The sequence below is a fragment of the Pleurodeles waltl genome, chromosome 1_1 (assembly GCF_031143425.1).
Source record: "Pleurodeles waltl isolate 20211129_DDA chromosome 1_1, aPleWal1.hap1.20221129, whole genome shotgun sequence".
Taxonomy (NCBI): Eukaryota; Metazoa; Chordata; class Amphibia; order Caudata; family Salamandridae; genus Pleurodeles; species Pleurodeles waltl.
Window position 1 is genome coordinate 952,250,633 of NC_090436.1, and position 17,276 is coordinate 952,267,908.

At 42.7% G+C, this 17,276-nt stretch overlaps 1 protein-coding gene across 1 annotated transcript in view; it reads left to right on the top strand.

Annotated features, from left to right (window-relative positions):
* Positions 1-17,276, top strand: part of LOC138289871 (sodium/hydrogen exchanger 9B2-like) — a 301,774-nt gene that overhangs the window by 192,906 nt on the left and 91,592 nt on the right. The window contains exon 8 of the mRNA XM_069230202.1: positions 7,409-7,515. Coding sequence (XP_069086303.1) covers positions 7,409-7,515 — 107 coding nt within the window. The remainder of the gene's footprint in view (positions 1-7,408; positions 7,516-17,276) is intronic.

Sequence of the window (17,276 nt, forward strand, 5' to 3'; positions counted from 1 at the left end):
ACATACACCCTCAGCGGCACTGGGGCGGTCGGGTGCAGGGTGCAAGTACGATGTTGGGTCTCTCGTGATTCTCTATGAGGGAACCCAGGGGTCACTCAGAGGCTGCAGATGAGGTCCAGGGGGGCATCTCAGGTAGACGACATGCTGGACAGGGAGGAGGGCCGCAGTCTGAACGGAGCTACATCGAAGGTCGGGTTCTTCAAGGCCTGGGGGCTGCGGGTGCAGTGGTGTGGGATATTTTCGTCCAGATCTTCACGGTCAGTGGGGTCCTCGGGATTCCCTCTGCAGGTGTCGTCATGGAGGGGCAGCGAGGTCAACCCAGGGTGGGTACTTGATCGGAATCGCCTGGGGATCCTCTCTAGCTGGTTGGACTACCTGGACACGGGCCTTGGGCGTTGGGTGCAGAGTGGTTAGGACTCACTCATTCGAAGTGAAGTTGGAGTCCTTAGTTGTTGTTCTCTTCTTGGACAGAGCTGCTGTCCACAGGAGTTCTTGGTCCTTTTCGGGTGCAGGGCAGTCCTCTGGAGCTTGGCAGAGGTCGCTGGTCCCGCTGAATGCGTCGCTGTTCATTTGCAGGTTCTTTGAAGCTGAGACAGGCCAGTATGGCTGGCGCCAAAGCAGTTGCCGTCTTCCCTATACTCTGCTGGGGTTTCAGCTTAGCAGTCCTTCTTCTTTTTGTCAGGTCACCAGGAATCTGGTGAGCTGGGTTTAGGGAGGCCCTTAAATCCTGGATTTAGGGGCGTGACAGAGGTCAGAGAGCAGTAGCCAATGGCTACTGTCCCTGAGGGTGGCCACACCCTTTTTGTGCCCACTCCCTTTGTGGAGGGGGGCACAAGACTAATCATATCGGTCCCTGTCCTCCAAAACAAGATGGAGGATTCTGCAGGGAGGGGATCACCTCAGCTGTGGACACCTTAGGGGTGATCTTGGCTGGAGTGGTCACTCCTCCCTGTTTTCCCTAACTTTCCCGCCTGACTTGCCACCAAAAGTGGGGCTTTGCCCAGGGGTGGGCAACTGTACTAGCTGGAGTGCCCTGGGGCACTGTAATCCGAGGCGTGAGCCTTTGGGGCTCACCGCCAGGTGTTACAGTTCCTGTAGTGGGGGAGGTGTAAAGCACCTCTACCCGGGACAGGCTTTGTTTATGACCACCGAGAGCACAAAGGCTCTCACCCCATGTGGTCAGAAACTTGTCTGAAAGTGGCAGGCTGGCACAAACCGGTCAGTCCTACACTAGCAGCTTGGCTAACATACAGGTGGCATCTCTAAGATGCCCTCTGTGTGCATTTTTCAATAATACCCACACTGGCATCAGTGGGGGTTTAGTGTGCTGAGAAGTTTGATATCAAACTTCCCAGTATTCAGTTAAGGCCATTTTGGAGCTGTGGAGTTCGTAATGACAAACTCCCAGACCATATACTCATTATAGCTACACTGCACTTACTATGGCTAAGAGTGGACATAGCTGCATGAGCAATATGCCCTACAGTGTCTATGCCCTCACCTGTGGTATAGTGCACCCTGCCTTAGGGCTGTAAGGCCGGCTAGAGGGGTGACTTACCTATGCCACAGGTATTGGTTTGTGGGCATGGCACCCTGAGAGGGGTGCCATGCCGACTTTGCCTTTTTCTCCCCACCAGCGCACACAAGCTGCATAGGCAGTATACATGTGCTTGATGAGGGGTCCCCTAGGGTAGCATAATACATTCTGCAGCCCTTGGGGACCTTCCCTGGCCATAGGGCCCTTGGTACCATGTGTACCTTTTACAAGGGACTTGACTGTGTGCCAAGGGTGTGCCGATTGTGGAAACAAAGGTACAGATTTTGTGAAAGAACACTGGTGCTGGGGCCTAATTAGCAGGATCCCAGCACACTTTCATTCAAAGCTGGCATCAACACTAGGCAAAAAGTGTGTGTGGGGGGGATAACCATGCCAACAGTGGCACGTTCCTACAGTTGGGAAAGCAATGTTCAACCCTGCCTAAGAGTGCCTAACAGGGATGCTCACAGAGCAAAGCTACTACTGCCAGGTTTTTGTCAGAGATAATCAACACCAGACCCCTTGCTTAGTAATATCAGATAATCCAAGTAACACAATACCGGTCTACAGGTTTTAACACAGTGTAACACCTTTTATAGCCCTCATCATTGGCCTTTTACCATAAACAACTCCAGCTTATTGTACTGATCACAAATTTCCCACAAAGCAACCATCAGCATACAGTTATACAATTACAAATATGTACAATTTAATGATGCAAAACAATATACACTCCCTCCTAAAACAAGGATTCCCAAAGCTCAAATCTACCTCCCAGGTTTGTAACAAGGGTAACTAACACCAAAGGCCCATCAGGCTTCGATAACATCTATGTAACAAAGTACCTGTTTACTGTCTCAGTGTAATGATAATCCGCCCTAGCCGGCCTATCAACTTTAACCTATGGTTTTCACACTACATGACTTTGGCCTACTCTCTTGTTCATAACGTTTGATAAAAAAACTGATTGTTCCTATTGCATGTGACATAACTTTGCCAAATGAACCAGTCTGGCTATCTTGTTTTGATTTGCTTTTTTTCATCACCATCATTGGCATATTAGTCAAGCATAAACTTTCTCTCAAAACAGCCACCAGGCAAGTAGTCATCAACATTACAAATACATATATAAGGACCACTGGCAAAACAAACTACAGCCCTTCTTAAGAAGGTCTGACAAGTATTAGCACAGTTCAGATCTTCTACACTAAGGGTCTATCCAAGAGGGCAACCAAGACCAAAACCCTTTCTTTCTAATGTAATCTTTGAGACATAATGTAGCCAAATACCAGTCTACAAACATTAACAAATTTAATAAGAATCCACCATTAAACACCTATTGGCTTTAACAATTGCTTTTCACAAAAAGTAAGCTAGGTGTGCTCTCTTGTAGCTTTTCATAATCATCAGATCAGACTTATGACATCTGACACAACTTTTCCCAATGAAGCAGTCAAGCCCATAGCCTTTGTCATTGGTTTGTCTCCTTAGCCAGCTATGGCCTCCTGTACTGCACATAAGCTGGTACTCATCAGACACACTGTCATAAAATTACAAACACATGCACAAGTACAGTTGGCAAAACAATATGTTATCCTTCTGAGAAGGGATTAGCAAGTGTTTGTTAGAGGGGTAACTAACTCCAAAACCCAAGCCTTCCCCAGTAAACCATGAGACACCATGTAACAAAATATCTGTCTACAATCTTTAAAACATGTAAGGACAATCCGCCCTTAGAGGCCTAATGTCTTCAACAAACACTTTTCACAATAAACAGATGAGGCTTACTGCCTTTCTTTACAACTTTTATTATTAAACATATCAAACCAAATACACCTGACATAATTTTCCCCAAAAAAACAATCAGCCTCATAACCTTTATTTTTAGCTTGTCATCTTTACCAAGTGAGGCCAACTGCATTCTGCATAAGCTTTACCACAACGCAGCTCTGTGTATAGTCATACAATTACAAATATGTACCAAATTACAGTTGGGGAAACAATATGCAATCCATCCTAAAACAGCATAACAAAGATTCTTAAAGTGCAGATTTTCTTACGCAAAGGTTTGTCACAGGGGATAACCATCACCAAAACTATTGCATACTTTGGTAATCAGTGAGAGTCCCCGTAACAAAATACCTGTCTACATTAATGACAATCCACTCTTAAAGGCCTATGGGCTTTCACATATGCTTTTCACAATAAATAGGCCAGACTTTTTATCCCAAACAGATCAGACCCAAAGCCCTTCTTAATGGATTGCAGCAGAACCAACTCAGTCCTGTTGTATTAAGCATAAGCTTTCTTATAAGCCAAAAAGCGCATTAAAAGCACCCCTTTTCAGCAAAAGCACACAGCTTATCCAAATCAAAGTCTATGTTCAAGAAATCAATATTTAGAAGGCCCAAAACCGCATTCTCAGAATTGCTTCTTAAATCTCTTTTTCTGTTCATCACATAAGGTCTGAAACATAGCAAGGGTATGCACAAGTAACAGAATACACTTGAATAGCAGCCACACATGGGTTAGTTTTCACGCAAATCAGGTCAGTGGCATAGCATGGATGCCTTGCAACGTAAGACATGCAAGGAAAATGGGCCAATAACCACCAAATTTACTAGATAGAGACTGAAACTGAATCAAGAGCCTCACAAGTGGAATTAAAACCAAATACAGACTGAAATATTATCCACATGGAGGAGATGGTATAGTTAGATAACAGAAGAGCTTCCTCGAGTGACTGTCTCCACAGTTGTGGTCCCTAAGAAGGTTACTATCAACCCAGTTTGTTTGTTTCCGATTCAAAGATCTTGTCTGGCTGTGATTCAGTGATGGCCCTTCCATTCCATGCCTTTAAAAAGTCTAATCACCAAAGGAAAACTTCTGATTACTCGTAACCCATGGAATCTTGCTCAAGGAATTGAAAAAACTTGCTTCAATAACACATTTTCGGCTATTGGAGTGTCTGTGGTGAACTGGTCCAGAAAAGATCTTTTGGATGGAAGAGGGCCGCAGACATCCAAAAAATATTCTATCCCTCAAAATGAGGAATTTATGATAAAGGGCGAGTCCATACTCACTTTTCACATGACAGAGTTTGTTTCTGGAAGCTTGAAAACATATACTTGGTGTCGACCACAAAGCCTAGGAAAACTATCATGTGGAAAGGTTTGCAGGTCATCATTTCAAAATTCACTAAAAATCTGAGCCAGTGGAAAAGATCCGCTGTAGTTCATGGGTTCCAATTGGGTAAGGTAACACCTCGCCTTAAAGACAAATACCATGGATTCTGCGATGACCCACTACTAGACAAACGAGTTTAATGAAGCATGTGGCAGAGAACAGGCCAAGGTGCCAATACCAGAATTTCCACATCAACTGAGCAAGCTAAATAGGGACTGAGCAATACATATGCCTTAGATCTAATAGTACTATTCAGTTCTTGGCAGTGTGGGTGTTTCTAAGGAGTTGGGTTCTCTTCCTTTTGAAGTGTTGAAAAAGGAGTCACCTGTTGATTAATTTCCATTTTATCACCTGGTTCTGGACTATGAGTTTCTTGCGCACAGAAACATTGAACTGGTATGATAGCTAATTTTCAGACCATTTCTGTGACTTTATAGTTCACAAAGTTGTTCTTTTTAAGGCAAAAAGCCGGTATGGAGGTGTGTGCTCTATTGATATGGAGGACCTAAATAACCTTTAATGTTTTTAAGCCACCTTGGGAAAGGCGGAGCGGAGGCTGAATTGCTTATTGAGATCTGGTGGAGATAGGGAGTAATGCACCTTTACTTTCTGAAACAAAGTTTTTACCTCCAATTCCAAAGAATTTCTGATGGGAGCGTGTTCCACTGAAGCCATCATCTCTTTTGCTGAGTCCAAAGAAGCAAATACAGTTGTATAGGCTACCTCTGCTTGCAGAATATGCTCCCCTTTCATTGGCCTTTCTTAAAACCCCTTTTTGAAGAAAGCTATACATGGATCACTGGTCATTGCTGAAGGAGGTGAAGGTATTGATGTATGCAGATATTTACATATATAAGGATGTTATCAAAGAGGTGTCCAGTTGTGTTGATGGCCATAGGTTTGCAATTTTACTATCCATACACAGCAAAACGGATTTGCTTCGTTTAGAGGTGGGAAGCACACTGCCCTTTGAACCAAATATATAAGCTTAGGAGCCGCTAGGAAGAAGGAAAAGGTTTGATTCAACGTGCCAAGAAGCCTCACATAGGGTACTTTCTTATGTTATAGACAGCAAAGCCCACCTCTCAGCTTCTTCAGGTTATGAGTTTTGCCCGCCAACAGTTGACATTTTTCCCCAAAAACAGCCACTTTACCTACTGCGGATACAACTTTGGGGGTAAGGCGTGGCGGGAGTTATTACTTATGTTATTTCCAAATACTCTAAGTGGGTGATCATAGATACATTATAGTAATTAATAATGAATTAATTGATAACTGTTTAATCGCACCCACCGGGGTAGGCATTGTTGTCATCATGTGGGGCCGTGTTTGGAGTTTTTGTGTCTAGGATCGCTATGGTTTTCATGGCAGACCCAGAAAGAAAGTTCACTGACAGGAATAGTGCTGGGGAGCAGGCCTTTTTACTACCATTTAAATTGATGTCAGGTCCGCCAGCCACAAGAGTTCTCTAGAGGGAAGAGTCTGCCACATGGGAAGATGCGTTCCCCTGCGCTCCAAATGAGATAAGGGTCTGGCTCCTTTTAAAGAGTCTAATGACATTTAAAACAGTTCCTTAAATCTGCATTGCTGTTTCCATGTGTAGATGGAGCATAGATAGGCATGGGGGAAAGTGATACCAGTGATGGGCATGTCTTAGTGTCAATTGCCTGGGCCAAACTGTATGCAAAGTCTGCATAACTTCTGTGTTCCTAACTACAACCTGTGTATAAAATGGTTTTCCCAGGGGAATGTCACGGGAGTGGACGTGGAAAGGAGGAAAATGTAATATAAATGAGGTGGCCACCCACACCGTAGAACTGGTTTTACACGGACATGTGTAATGCATCTCCTACACTTAACGGAACATTAAACGTAAGGTCTAATGTTCCAAGGGTTAGTGATGTAGAAAACACTTCTTCATTCATCATGTTCATCCGAGTGAGGGGGAGCATTCAGTCCAACCTATCCCTTCGCATACGGAATCATGGCAGTGCAAAAGGTGCACCCTCGAGAAGAGTTTAGTAAAACCTGTGAATTCCACAAATGTATGTGAAAACCCTCCTCGTCTGTGTCTACGCTACAACATTCGCAGGTGATTTGCAGCTGCTGTGGGGAACTTTACACATCACAAATTCTGACCATGCATAAACATTGCAATAGCGTCTTAATTTCTTTATCAGTGTGACGCCTCATTTATTATTTTCCTACCGCATGTCTGATTTGGGGTTCGTTTTAATTTCTGGCTGCCGAGAGCTTTACCTTTATTTTTCCGAGCACCAATGTTATGCGTTATGCATACAGGGCCTGGCATATCGTACGTGGTTATATGGATACTCACTGCACCATGGACCTTACATTAAGGCTGATATAAAGTAGTGCCCACAATTTCTTATGCATGGAGTAACAGTGCCAGACGGTGTTTATTACAGACTGCAAGCTAAACGCGTTGGCAATTGCAGGAGACGAGAGAACTGTATTATGGGACCTCCCCTCAGAATCTCTGAGCTACTAACATGAGGATGCCACCGCGTGCATAGGTCTGTAATTGATGTATATACACTATGAGAACTTGTCCACTTGCATATGTAAGAAAATACGTTCATCAGAGGTGTTTGCTTGCTTATGCCTGCACTTAGACTGCCCCAGCTCACTCACTTCATTTGCCTTTTTGATTTGTTTTTAAAGGTTCCACAGTTAACAATATAATTCGAGGAGTGCTGGAAGTTGTGGTCGGTGTAGTAGCTGGTGCACTTCTGGGATTTTTTCTTCGCTACTTCCCAAGCACAGAACAGGTAATATAATAATCTCTTTCACGAGCAGAGGGGTTGAAAAAAGAGTTAGGTCTTGCTTCACTTAATAAAAGAAGGGGTAATGGTATGTATTTGGCATGGGTGGAGGCTTGCTTTATGGGGTATATTTTTGTCGATCACTTATTTTGGACCACAGAATGTATATTTTCCTCACTGAACATTTTCACAGTCTATGTAGTTCACTAAACATACTTTTGTTGAGCTACAGCTGGGGGTATTTAGCTGGCCATGCAGCCTCAGTGCATCGACTTTTGTAAAGTGCTAATTCTTCTGCATAGACAACGCAATCAACCCTCATCCACCGACCTTTGTGCACCTCCGGATGTTTCACCTGCCGTTAGTCCTCAGTACTCCACAACATGATAATTACACATTCTAAACACAGCTGCTTTTGTTTGCAGGTTTTCTTTAATCTTTAATTCCTTCTCTTTGTGTGTTTTGTAGAGAGAGGTGAATGCAGGTCTTACCTCGGTTGTTTTATCCCTATCAGGGCTCTTTTTTATGTTGCAAGTTAGGAGTTTCTGAGAACAGAGAGTTTGATATTCACATTAGTTTAAGGTTAAACGCCCACTGATTGCACCTCAGATGCTTGGGGACCTTGCATCCTATTATTACGCTTAGTGTTGGGTACTACTGATAGACTGGCCTTATACATTATCCAAGGCCTTAATGGATTTCACTAGAGATTTTTGAGGGTCGAACACAGTAGTCTTCAATCTGTCCAGCATGCCCCCCCCCAGGATGTTTGGCACCATGTCAAGGGACGCTAGGTCCACAGTGAGAAGAACATCTGTGCAAGCTGCATGAGGCCCCAGTCATTGTTATACAGTTTCTGTTTGGTTTGTTAAGCAAGGTAGAGTTTAGAAAACAGCGAAAGTGGCTGTTACAGCCCATGCATGTAAGTGTCCCAAGTCACAAAGAGCTAGCCCCTGCCATCAGAAACAGCAGGCCTATTTCATTGCTGTCTGATACCTTTCCTCTCACTAAACCTACCCAACGCCTGCCAAAAGGTGTATTAACGAATGAGTAGATGTAATTTTTGCACTCACTTGATAAAACGGATCATAAATGAGCAATGCGAATAGCCACACTTCCCTGAAACTGCTGTCAACCATGTAAAGTATATTTATGTAGTCCTATCTGAATAGGCGTTTTTAATTGTTGTGTGTGATAAGCCCGACAATGTAGATTTTCCTAGTAATTTATGACGGAAAGTCTTGATTTTATTAAAGACACGGAGGCGAATATTATGCATTCTTTTCTTACTTTATTTTGAATAGCAGTAGTCAAGAACTACAGCTCCCAAAAGGACTAGCAACAGGCTAGCCAATGGGAGCAAAACAGAAACCAACACTAGACCAATCAGCAATGGCCATTAACCATAGAGAGTACCCTTGACTGCAAGCAGCCCTCTTTTCTTGAACAAGCAAGTCAAATAGAGTCATAAACCAATGGGTAAATAAGTCCAACAATTGCTAAAGCGAGGGAAGCGGAACAAAGGTCTTGAACTCCAGCAATAAACCAAGAGGACATTGAAGAAGGAAGGTGATCTTGAGGAGGTTGAGATGCAGAATTCAGGGGTTTCTTCTTGAAAAAGGAGAAGATGAAGCCAACGGCGTTATCCGGAAGCTGGAGGCAATGCAGGAGTCGCTGGGAGGGAGAAAGAAAAGTACATATTAATAAAAGTACTGCAGTGGGATAATATTCGCCTCCGTGTCTTTAATAAAATTTAGACTTTCCGTCATAAATTACGGGGAAAATCTACATTTTATGTCAAGACCGGAGGCTCTATTATGCAAGTTTAAAGCTTGTCAATAACCAATGAAGAAGCAGTACTAACAGGTTTACAATAGAAGGTTTTGAAAACATTGTCATTAGACCAATCTGCTGACCTGAGAATGTCCTCTAAACTAGAACCTAGAGAGAAAGCCTTGGAGGCCATAGCTCCCCTAGAAGAATGGGCTCCAAAAACGGAGATATCAATACCCGCCAGGGACATAATCCATTTAACCCATCGGGCCAAAGTTGCAGAAGCCACCGGATTGTGTGGTTTGCGAAAATAAATCAACAGTTGATTGGAAGAGGACGTTCTCAGGTTACCAGTTCTTTTTTCATACTCTTTTAAACAAAGAACCACACACAGTTTTGGTTTGTCAGGAAAGAAAGGATAGAAGACAGAATGTAAATTGGTTTTGGTGCGTTTGGAAATATGGAATAGAACACCCGAGGCGGACACGTCTAAGGATTTAACATCTGATACCCTTTTGATTGAAATTAAACATAACAACATAGTCAGCTTGGCAGAAAGCATTTTGAGAGAAAGGCTTGAATTATCTGGCCAAGAGAGAAGCAAGTTCAAAACTAGGGAAATGTCCCAGACATGGGAATATTTGGTGGTTGGAGGTCTCAAGAGTTTCACACCTTTTAAGAGACGACAAATCAAGGGATGGACTCCGATTGGTTTGCCATCAATATTTGAGTGGTTCATAGATATAGCCGATCTGTAAAGGTTTATTGTCCGATAGGATTTACCCATACCCACCTGGGCCGCTAGAAAATTGATAATTAAATTTAAATCTGTTGAAAAGGGATTGGCACATTTTGCCACACACCAGCCTGACCAAGAGCCCAAGCTGATCTGTAGGCTCGCCTTGTGCCCAGCGCCCATGCGTTATTAATGAACTCCGAAGCTTCTGACGAAATAGGGAAGGACTGTTGGGTAGGCCGGAGATGTTCCAAGCTGAAAGAGTTAGAGATTTGTTGAGAATTAGATTGTGGGGAGAACTGAAAGGGTCTAGGAGAAGGGACGGAAATGTCGGAAGTAAAACAGGACAAGAGACGCCTTTTGACGTCTGACCTGGTTTAAGACTCTGTTGAAGGCATAATTGAGAGTCCTGGACCAATCTTGGAGGAAAGCGTCTGTAGCGATGTCCAGAGGATCTGGGCGCCAACTGAAGAAATGTGGAAGCTGAGTATTGAGTCTGGACGTAAAGAGATCTACATGGAAAGGACCCCATTTCCTTGCGATTTGAAGGAAAACTGAGCGGTGTAGTTTACAATCGCTGGAGTCCGTGAGATGGCGCGAATGCCAATCTGCAGTGGAATTCAAGGATCCTGGGAGATATTCGGCTAGAAGGGAAAATTTGTGGGAAAGACAACATTCCCAGAGGCTCTTGGCCAGAAGAGCAAGGGGCCTGGACCTGGTGCCTCCTAAGTGGTTGATGTATCGTACCACGGATATGTTGTCAATACGGAGTAGGATGGAGCATCGCGCTCTGTTTTTTGTAAAACGTCTGATCGCAAAGGAGCCTGCAAGAAGCTCTAAACAATTTATGTGCAATTTGGACTCCTCTGCGAACCATATACCGCCAGTCGATATCGAACCACAGCGGGCGCCCCAGCCCGTGAGACTTGCATCTGATTCTAACACAAGATCGGACACAGAGGGGAAGATGGATCTGCCGTTCCAGGCCTCTAAATGGGATATCCACCATTGAATTTCCATTTGAGATTCTTGATCTAGAGACACGAGGTCGGGAAAGGCCAACCCTCGACAGAGATGAAGAATTTTGAGACGCTGAAGAGCGCGGTAATGTAGTGGCCCTGGGAAAATGGCCTGGATCGAAGAGGAGAGAAGGCCTACGACCCTTGCAAGAGATCTGAGGGAAATAGCGTCATTTTGAAGAGTTAGAACCAACTCTCTTTTGATTGCGGTAACCTTGGAACGAGGAAGGAGAAGAGAGGCTGATATCGAAGCTATCTGGAAGCCTAGAAAGTCTATTTGTTGGGAAGGAATCACCACGGATTTTTCGTGATTTATAAGGAAACCTAGATCTGAAAGGAGATTGGATGTTGTATGGAGATGAGCCAGCAGGGAAGATCTGCTTTGGTGCATGATAAGGATATCGTCAAGATAAATAATAAGCCTGATGCCCAGGGATTGAAGGTAGGCCACAACAGGTTTCATTAGTTTCGTGAAGCACCAGGGTGCCGAAGATAGACCGAAGGGAAGGGTGGAAAAGTGATACGTTTTTTAATTCCAATGGAATTGTAAAAAAAATTGTGAGAAGGATGAATAGGAATGGTCAGATACGCATCCTGCAAATCTAGTCTGACCAACCAAACGAATTGGAGTAAAATATCCCTGAGATGGATGATGGTTTCCATCTTGAAGTGTCGATAGACGACAAATTGATTGAATGATTTTAGGTTGATTACTGGTCTTAGCTTCTTGTTCTTTTTGTGAACGAGGAAGATAGAACTGATGAAGCCGGAAGGGTCTGGGATGTAAGTATGAATGGTATTTTTGTCTAGGAGGGATTGAATTTCTAAAGAAATGAGAGAGGACATTTTGAGAGTAAACCTTGGAAAAGGAGGCAGATAGGACTGGAAAGGATGAGAGAGGAGTTTGATACGGTATCCCTAAACAATGCTTAGAACCCATGGGTCTGAAGAAATTGACTTCCATTTTTGAAGGAAAAAACGTAGCCGACCTCCCACGGGAAGGCCAGAAAGTTGGCTTACCTTGGTTATTGGATGACCTCCATCAGTGCTTTTAAAGCATGCTTCACAGAGGATTGTATAACAATGTTTAAATCCTGTTTAAAGAATTCCTCATCCTCATCAAAATCAGGCATTAAAGGGGAACTATCAAGCTCCATAATAAAATTAGCGTTGAACAATAATAACAATCACACAGAAAAAAAAAAAGGAAAAAGAAACCAAAGGAAATTTGAAGGCTGGAACAAAACTACTGGGCAGGCAGGGGTTAATGAGAGCAACACACTCTCTGAAGCACTATACGGCTCCTCCCCGAGGGCGGGGACGAAGGGGAAAGCCGGCCGAAAGGTTCGCTCCTCTGTAGATGCTTTGATAGAATAAAGCGGCGTTGGACGGAGCAGAGCGTCGGAAGGCTTGGCTCCGGCTAGAAGCGGAGTCCCGAAGGGCCGCTTCTGAAGAACTGCAAGACGCGCGAAAGGTCAGGAAAACACCCCGTTTGTCAAACGCGCATTAAGCATAAAGCGCACTGACAGAAGCAGGTAGCCGGTACAAATAGAACGTGCGGCGGTTAGACCGCGCGCTAGACCGAAAGCCTGAAACGAAGGTGGGGGGGGGGGTAATAGCCAGAGCACGCAACGCGAGGAGTTAACCAAGTGACAAGTATAATAATATAATGAACTAAATAAACACTACAGCATAAAATAACAGTAAATAAATACGGAAGACCAAGAGAGTGTACTTATCTTGACTGCAAGCAGCAAGAAAAGAGGGCTGCTTGCAGTCAGGGGTACTCTCTATGGTTAATGGTTATTGCTGATTGGTCTAGTGTTGGTTTCTGTTTTGCTCCCATTGGCTAGCCTGTTACTAGTCCTTTTGGGAGCTGTAGTTCTTGACTGCTGCTATTCAAAATAAAGTAAGAAAAGAATGCATAATAGAGCCTTCGGTCTTGACATAAAATTGGTGTTTATACCATGTATTTTTGGTATGTTGATGTAAAAGATTTCCATTAATGAACTATGCCCACTCTACTTAAAAATATTTAATTATGATTTTTCATGTCCATAGTATTCTTTTTGTTTCCATCGGATCTCAACCCAAGTTCAGTTGAGTATACAATGTTGCTTTCAATTTTACAATTTGCATTTCCATGTTTGGAGATTAATTTATTATTATTACTATGCAGGATAATGCTTTTTGTTACTATAGGGCATGGGCTTCTGGGTGATATGCACTCAGTGCTCTGCCTTCCTATTTAGAAGTAATATTTTTATGTTCTTGCTTGTTTGGCTATGTTTTCTGCGCGTATTTGGGAATGCTTACACTTTCACAAAGGGTCTTGGAAGCCAAAACGCATAATTTATTACCACATAGTAAACAGCATTCTCACTTTTGGAGTGCTATTTGCTCCTTGGAAAGGAGTTTGCGATATAAATATTATTTACTCAAGTCCGCAGTGGACCCTAGGAATGGGGAATAAAATACGAGAACGAGAAAATCAAAGACACTGGATATTTTCACTCTGCCTGTTTTTACACTCGGCTCAATCTGTACCGCAGGAGCGTTGATATGGGCGAAATAGAAACATGTTTAAATATTTCATCATTAGCAATCCAAGTCACTATTCATAGTATGACGTATCATATGCCTTGCGGCAATCTCTTTATAAATGACTCTCTATTGTTAGTTGAAACTCTCTGAGTTCCTAGAGCTGAACTGCAAATGATGAACAAAATAAACTGTACTGTAATATGTGATAACTACCTTCAGCGATTTGCTAATTAAGGGCCTGATTTAGAACTCAGCAGACGAGTTACTCTGTCACAAGCTTGACGGATATGCCGTCTGTCAAAATCTAAATCCCATAGGATATAATGGGATTTAGATTTTGGCAGACTGATATCTGTCCCCGTTGTGAAGAGTTCTAAATCAGACCCTAAGTCTGTGATCTGTATGATTCTCAATAAAACAAGTTTATCGGCCCGAGTGTAATGAACAGACATTAGTATTTTGCTTTTTCTCCTAACAATGTACATTCACTTCCATCACTTGCAAATACCTTAATATCATACGTGACTCAAAAGTAATATAAACGAGTCTGTACAAGTTAAGGGTTTGTCTTGTGCCTCTTGTAAAAGGCTAAGTGCAAATCAAAAATCAAAGTTTACATCTTTCCTTTTGAGTGATATTCTAGAATATTTCTCTGTATCCAGTAAGTCATTGATAACTTCAGATGATAGAGCCATAATTTACAATCTCCTGGCAACTAGGGTCCATCTAAGTATCTTGATTGCCTAGCATGAAATGCTCTGAAACTTAAATTTCTTGAATCCACTATGACTACCACTGTTGCAAATCTTGGGAGAGTCTGATAGCACTCTGTGGCAAGTCATCTGTTTTGCCTCAACTTGTGCTTTTCTATAGTACAAAGGTCACAACCAAAAAGCCTCACAATTTTTGATTCCCACATTGCATGCACCACAGACTTCCTCTGCTATGGATGAGTCAGGTACTTACGAAGTTCGGAGGAGCTCATCTCCATACCTGCCTGGTATATTCAGGTGAGCACGGACCACTGATCATGACACTAGACAGAGTAGGATAATATCCAAAAACCTTTGGTCTAAAAACTTCTAAAACAACGGCAAAGAAACAGCAAAATTCTGAAGTAAAGTAGCTGAGTTTATGTTCCCTGAGGCAGGCTTGTCTCTGAGGTGCCCCTGAACAGTTCACTGCAGAGATAAGTATTTACTGCGAGAGCAGTGAGTTGACTCCATGACTTACAATAGAGGGTGTTGCAACCATTAAAACAGGATTGTGGTGCTGAAATACCCTGAGACTCCACAAAACCTGAGAGAATGGACTCTTCTTCCCTGCCATAATCCTCATTTCAAGCTGGTGCTTTGCATAAACATCAAAACGCAGCCAGGGAGACTGCAGGCACCAGTGCAGAGGCCGTCCCCATGTGGAAGCTGATTTGCTATTGAGGGCAGCGATCAAAGTTCTTCCCATTGAAGACCTGGTTTCCTCATGCTGAACTGGAACTGCAAGAGCTTTGCTTTCTGCTTCCTGTCCTTTGTCATGGTGCTGTATGCTTGGAGAGTTGATGTTTGTTTGAAGACAAGGTCAGACCTATGTTGCACATCCCTCAAAATACTGCCCTGGGTGATGACCTAGTGATGCAGCCCTTGAGAGCATAGGCTTCTTGGTTCACGCTTTGAGAAGGTTATGCTGACACTGAGGCAATACGTAGTGAGCACTTAATGTGTAATGCGTGTAATGTACTATTAATTATGCTCAAAGAGAATAGTAATAAAGGATCACAAGTGAAGGAGATTTTGTTCTTCAGCACCATCCACCATTCTACTTGCCACAAAGTATACAGAAAACCTATAGGGGACAGACCCACCCTTTTAATATAGTATGACCCAGGGGAGAATACCTTTTGCTTGACTTCCATTTAGACCTGGGAGCTATGATTCACAGTATTGTCCGAAAGATTGCTCCAAGGAGGGTGGTATGGAGGAATTGAAAAGAAAAGGTAAACAAACAGAAATGAAGTTCGAGCCACAATCAAAGGGTGTTGAAGATGAGCTGCCGGTGAAAAAAACATGAAGATGATTTACAGCAACACATGCCTGCACCTTTCAAGCACTGTACAATAACCTCCATGGTTTGCATGGGAGTTGAGGTTCAACTCTTGGGTAATATGGTGCCTACTGCAAGGCCAGGATCCATGCTATCCTGATAATGCCAGAGATAGAGTCCTTCCTGCAGACTAAGTTGATGGCCCCAGCCTGATTTTTGATCGCACTTAACATTTGCAACATGGTTTCTAACGCAACATGGATCACTGAAGTGACAATCCCTGACATGAGAACTGTTTTGCTTAGTTGACCTGGGAAGCCTGATCTACGTCATATTATATAGCATTGTATCACATTTTACTAAATCAAACAGTGAGTTACAAATTTGTGTTGCTTGATAAACATGATTTAAATCTAAAACACTGAAGGAATGCTACCTTAAAGAGAACTTTATATCAAACAACAGTGTCACATAAGGGTTCACTAAGAGGATACATCTATAAATACATTTAGGTATAATCACATAAATACATTATAACCAGACAATTAGAAATCAAATTGGGTTAATTCAATCTGAATATACAAAGGAAGTTAGCATCAAATATACTTCATGAGAGTGCTCAAGAAGGTGCAAAGAGAACACTTAGTGCTCGTGGGAAACAAAGTAAATGAAGCAAAGTGAAACACAAAAGAAGGAACAAACAATGGTGAAAAGGAGTACATCCAAAAAATATTGTGCATGAATCGTATCAGTACACCATTAAATTATCATATCACAATAGGAATCCATTTCTCTGCCGGTATATGTCAATGGCGTTTCGAACCTTCTTAGTTTGACGTCATCATCAAGACAAGAAAAGCACTAAGTTATAATGAGTTTGTCACAGTGTGGTGTTGGCTATTTTTTAAACTTCACGCCTGTATCCGGTTAATTTATTGACTCTCCCTTTTCGATGCTTCTTTTCAGATCTCTTGGAATTATCACAGGTATTTCTGTTGCTTCTCAGGCAACAGTCATAATTTTAGTGCTTTTCCTGTCCCAATGGTGACCTCAAACTAAGAAGGGTTAAAACGTCATCAACATATACCCGCAGTGGAATGGGTTACTATTATGCCATGATACTTTAATAATGGGCTGAAATGATTCATGCACAATATTTTTTTGGATGTACTCCTTTTTGCTATTGTTTTTCCTTCCTTTTTGTTTTACTTTTCATAGTTTGCTTGTTCTCTACAAGCACTACGTGTTCACTTTGCACCTTCTTGAGCATTCTCCTGATGTATATTTACTGCTGTCTTCCTTTGTATATTAAAATTTAATTAATACAATGTGATTTTTAATTGTATAGTAATATTGTCTTGATGTGATTAGTAATGTGATTCTTTCTCAAAGACGGATACGAATTGGTTTGGATGCCACCTTTCTTGTCATGTGAGAGCAGCATCTCGGTTGGATTGCCCAAAGGCTCGGCCCTTAGCCCAACCTTGTTTAACATCCATATGACCCCTTTGGCAACATTGTTTGAGTCTTTTGGGGCCAAGGTAATCTCGTACACCTATGATACTCAGTTGCTGTTTTCCTTCAAGAAGGGTGAGCCTGTTACCTAAGACACCATTAAGCCCTGTCTATCAGCCAGTGGCGCCCAGTAATTTTAGGAG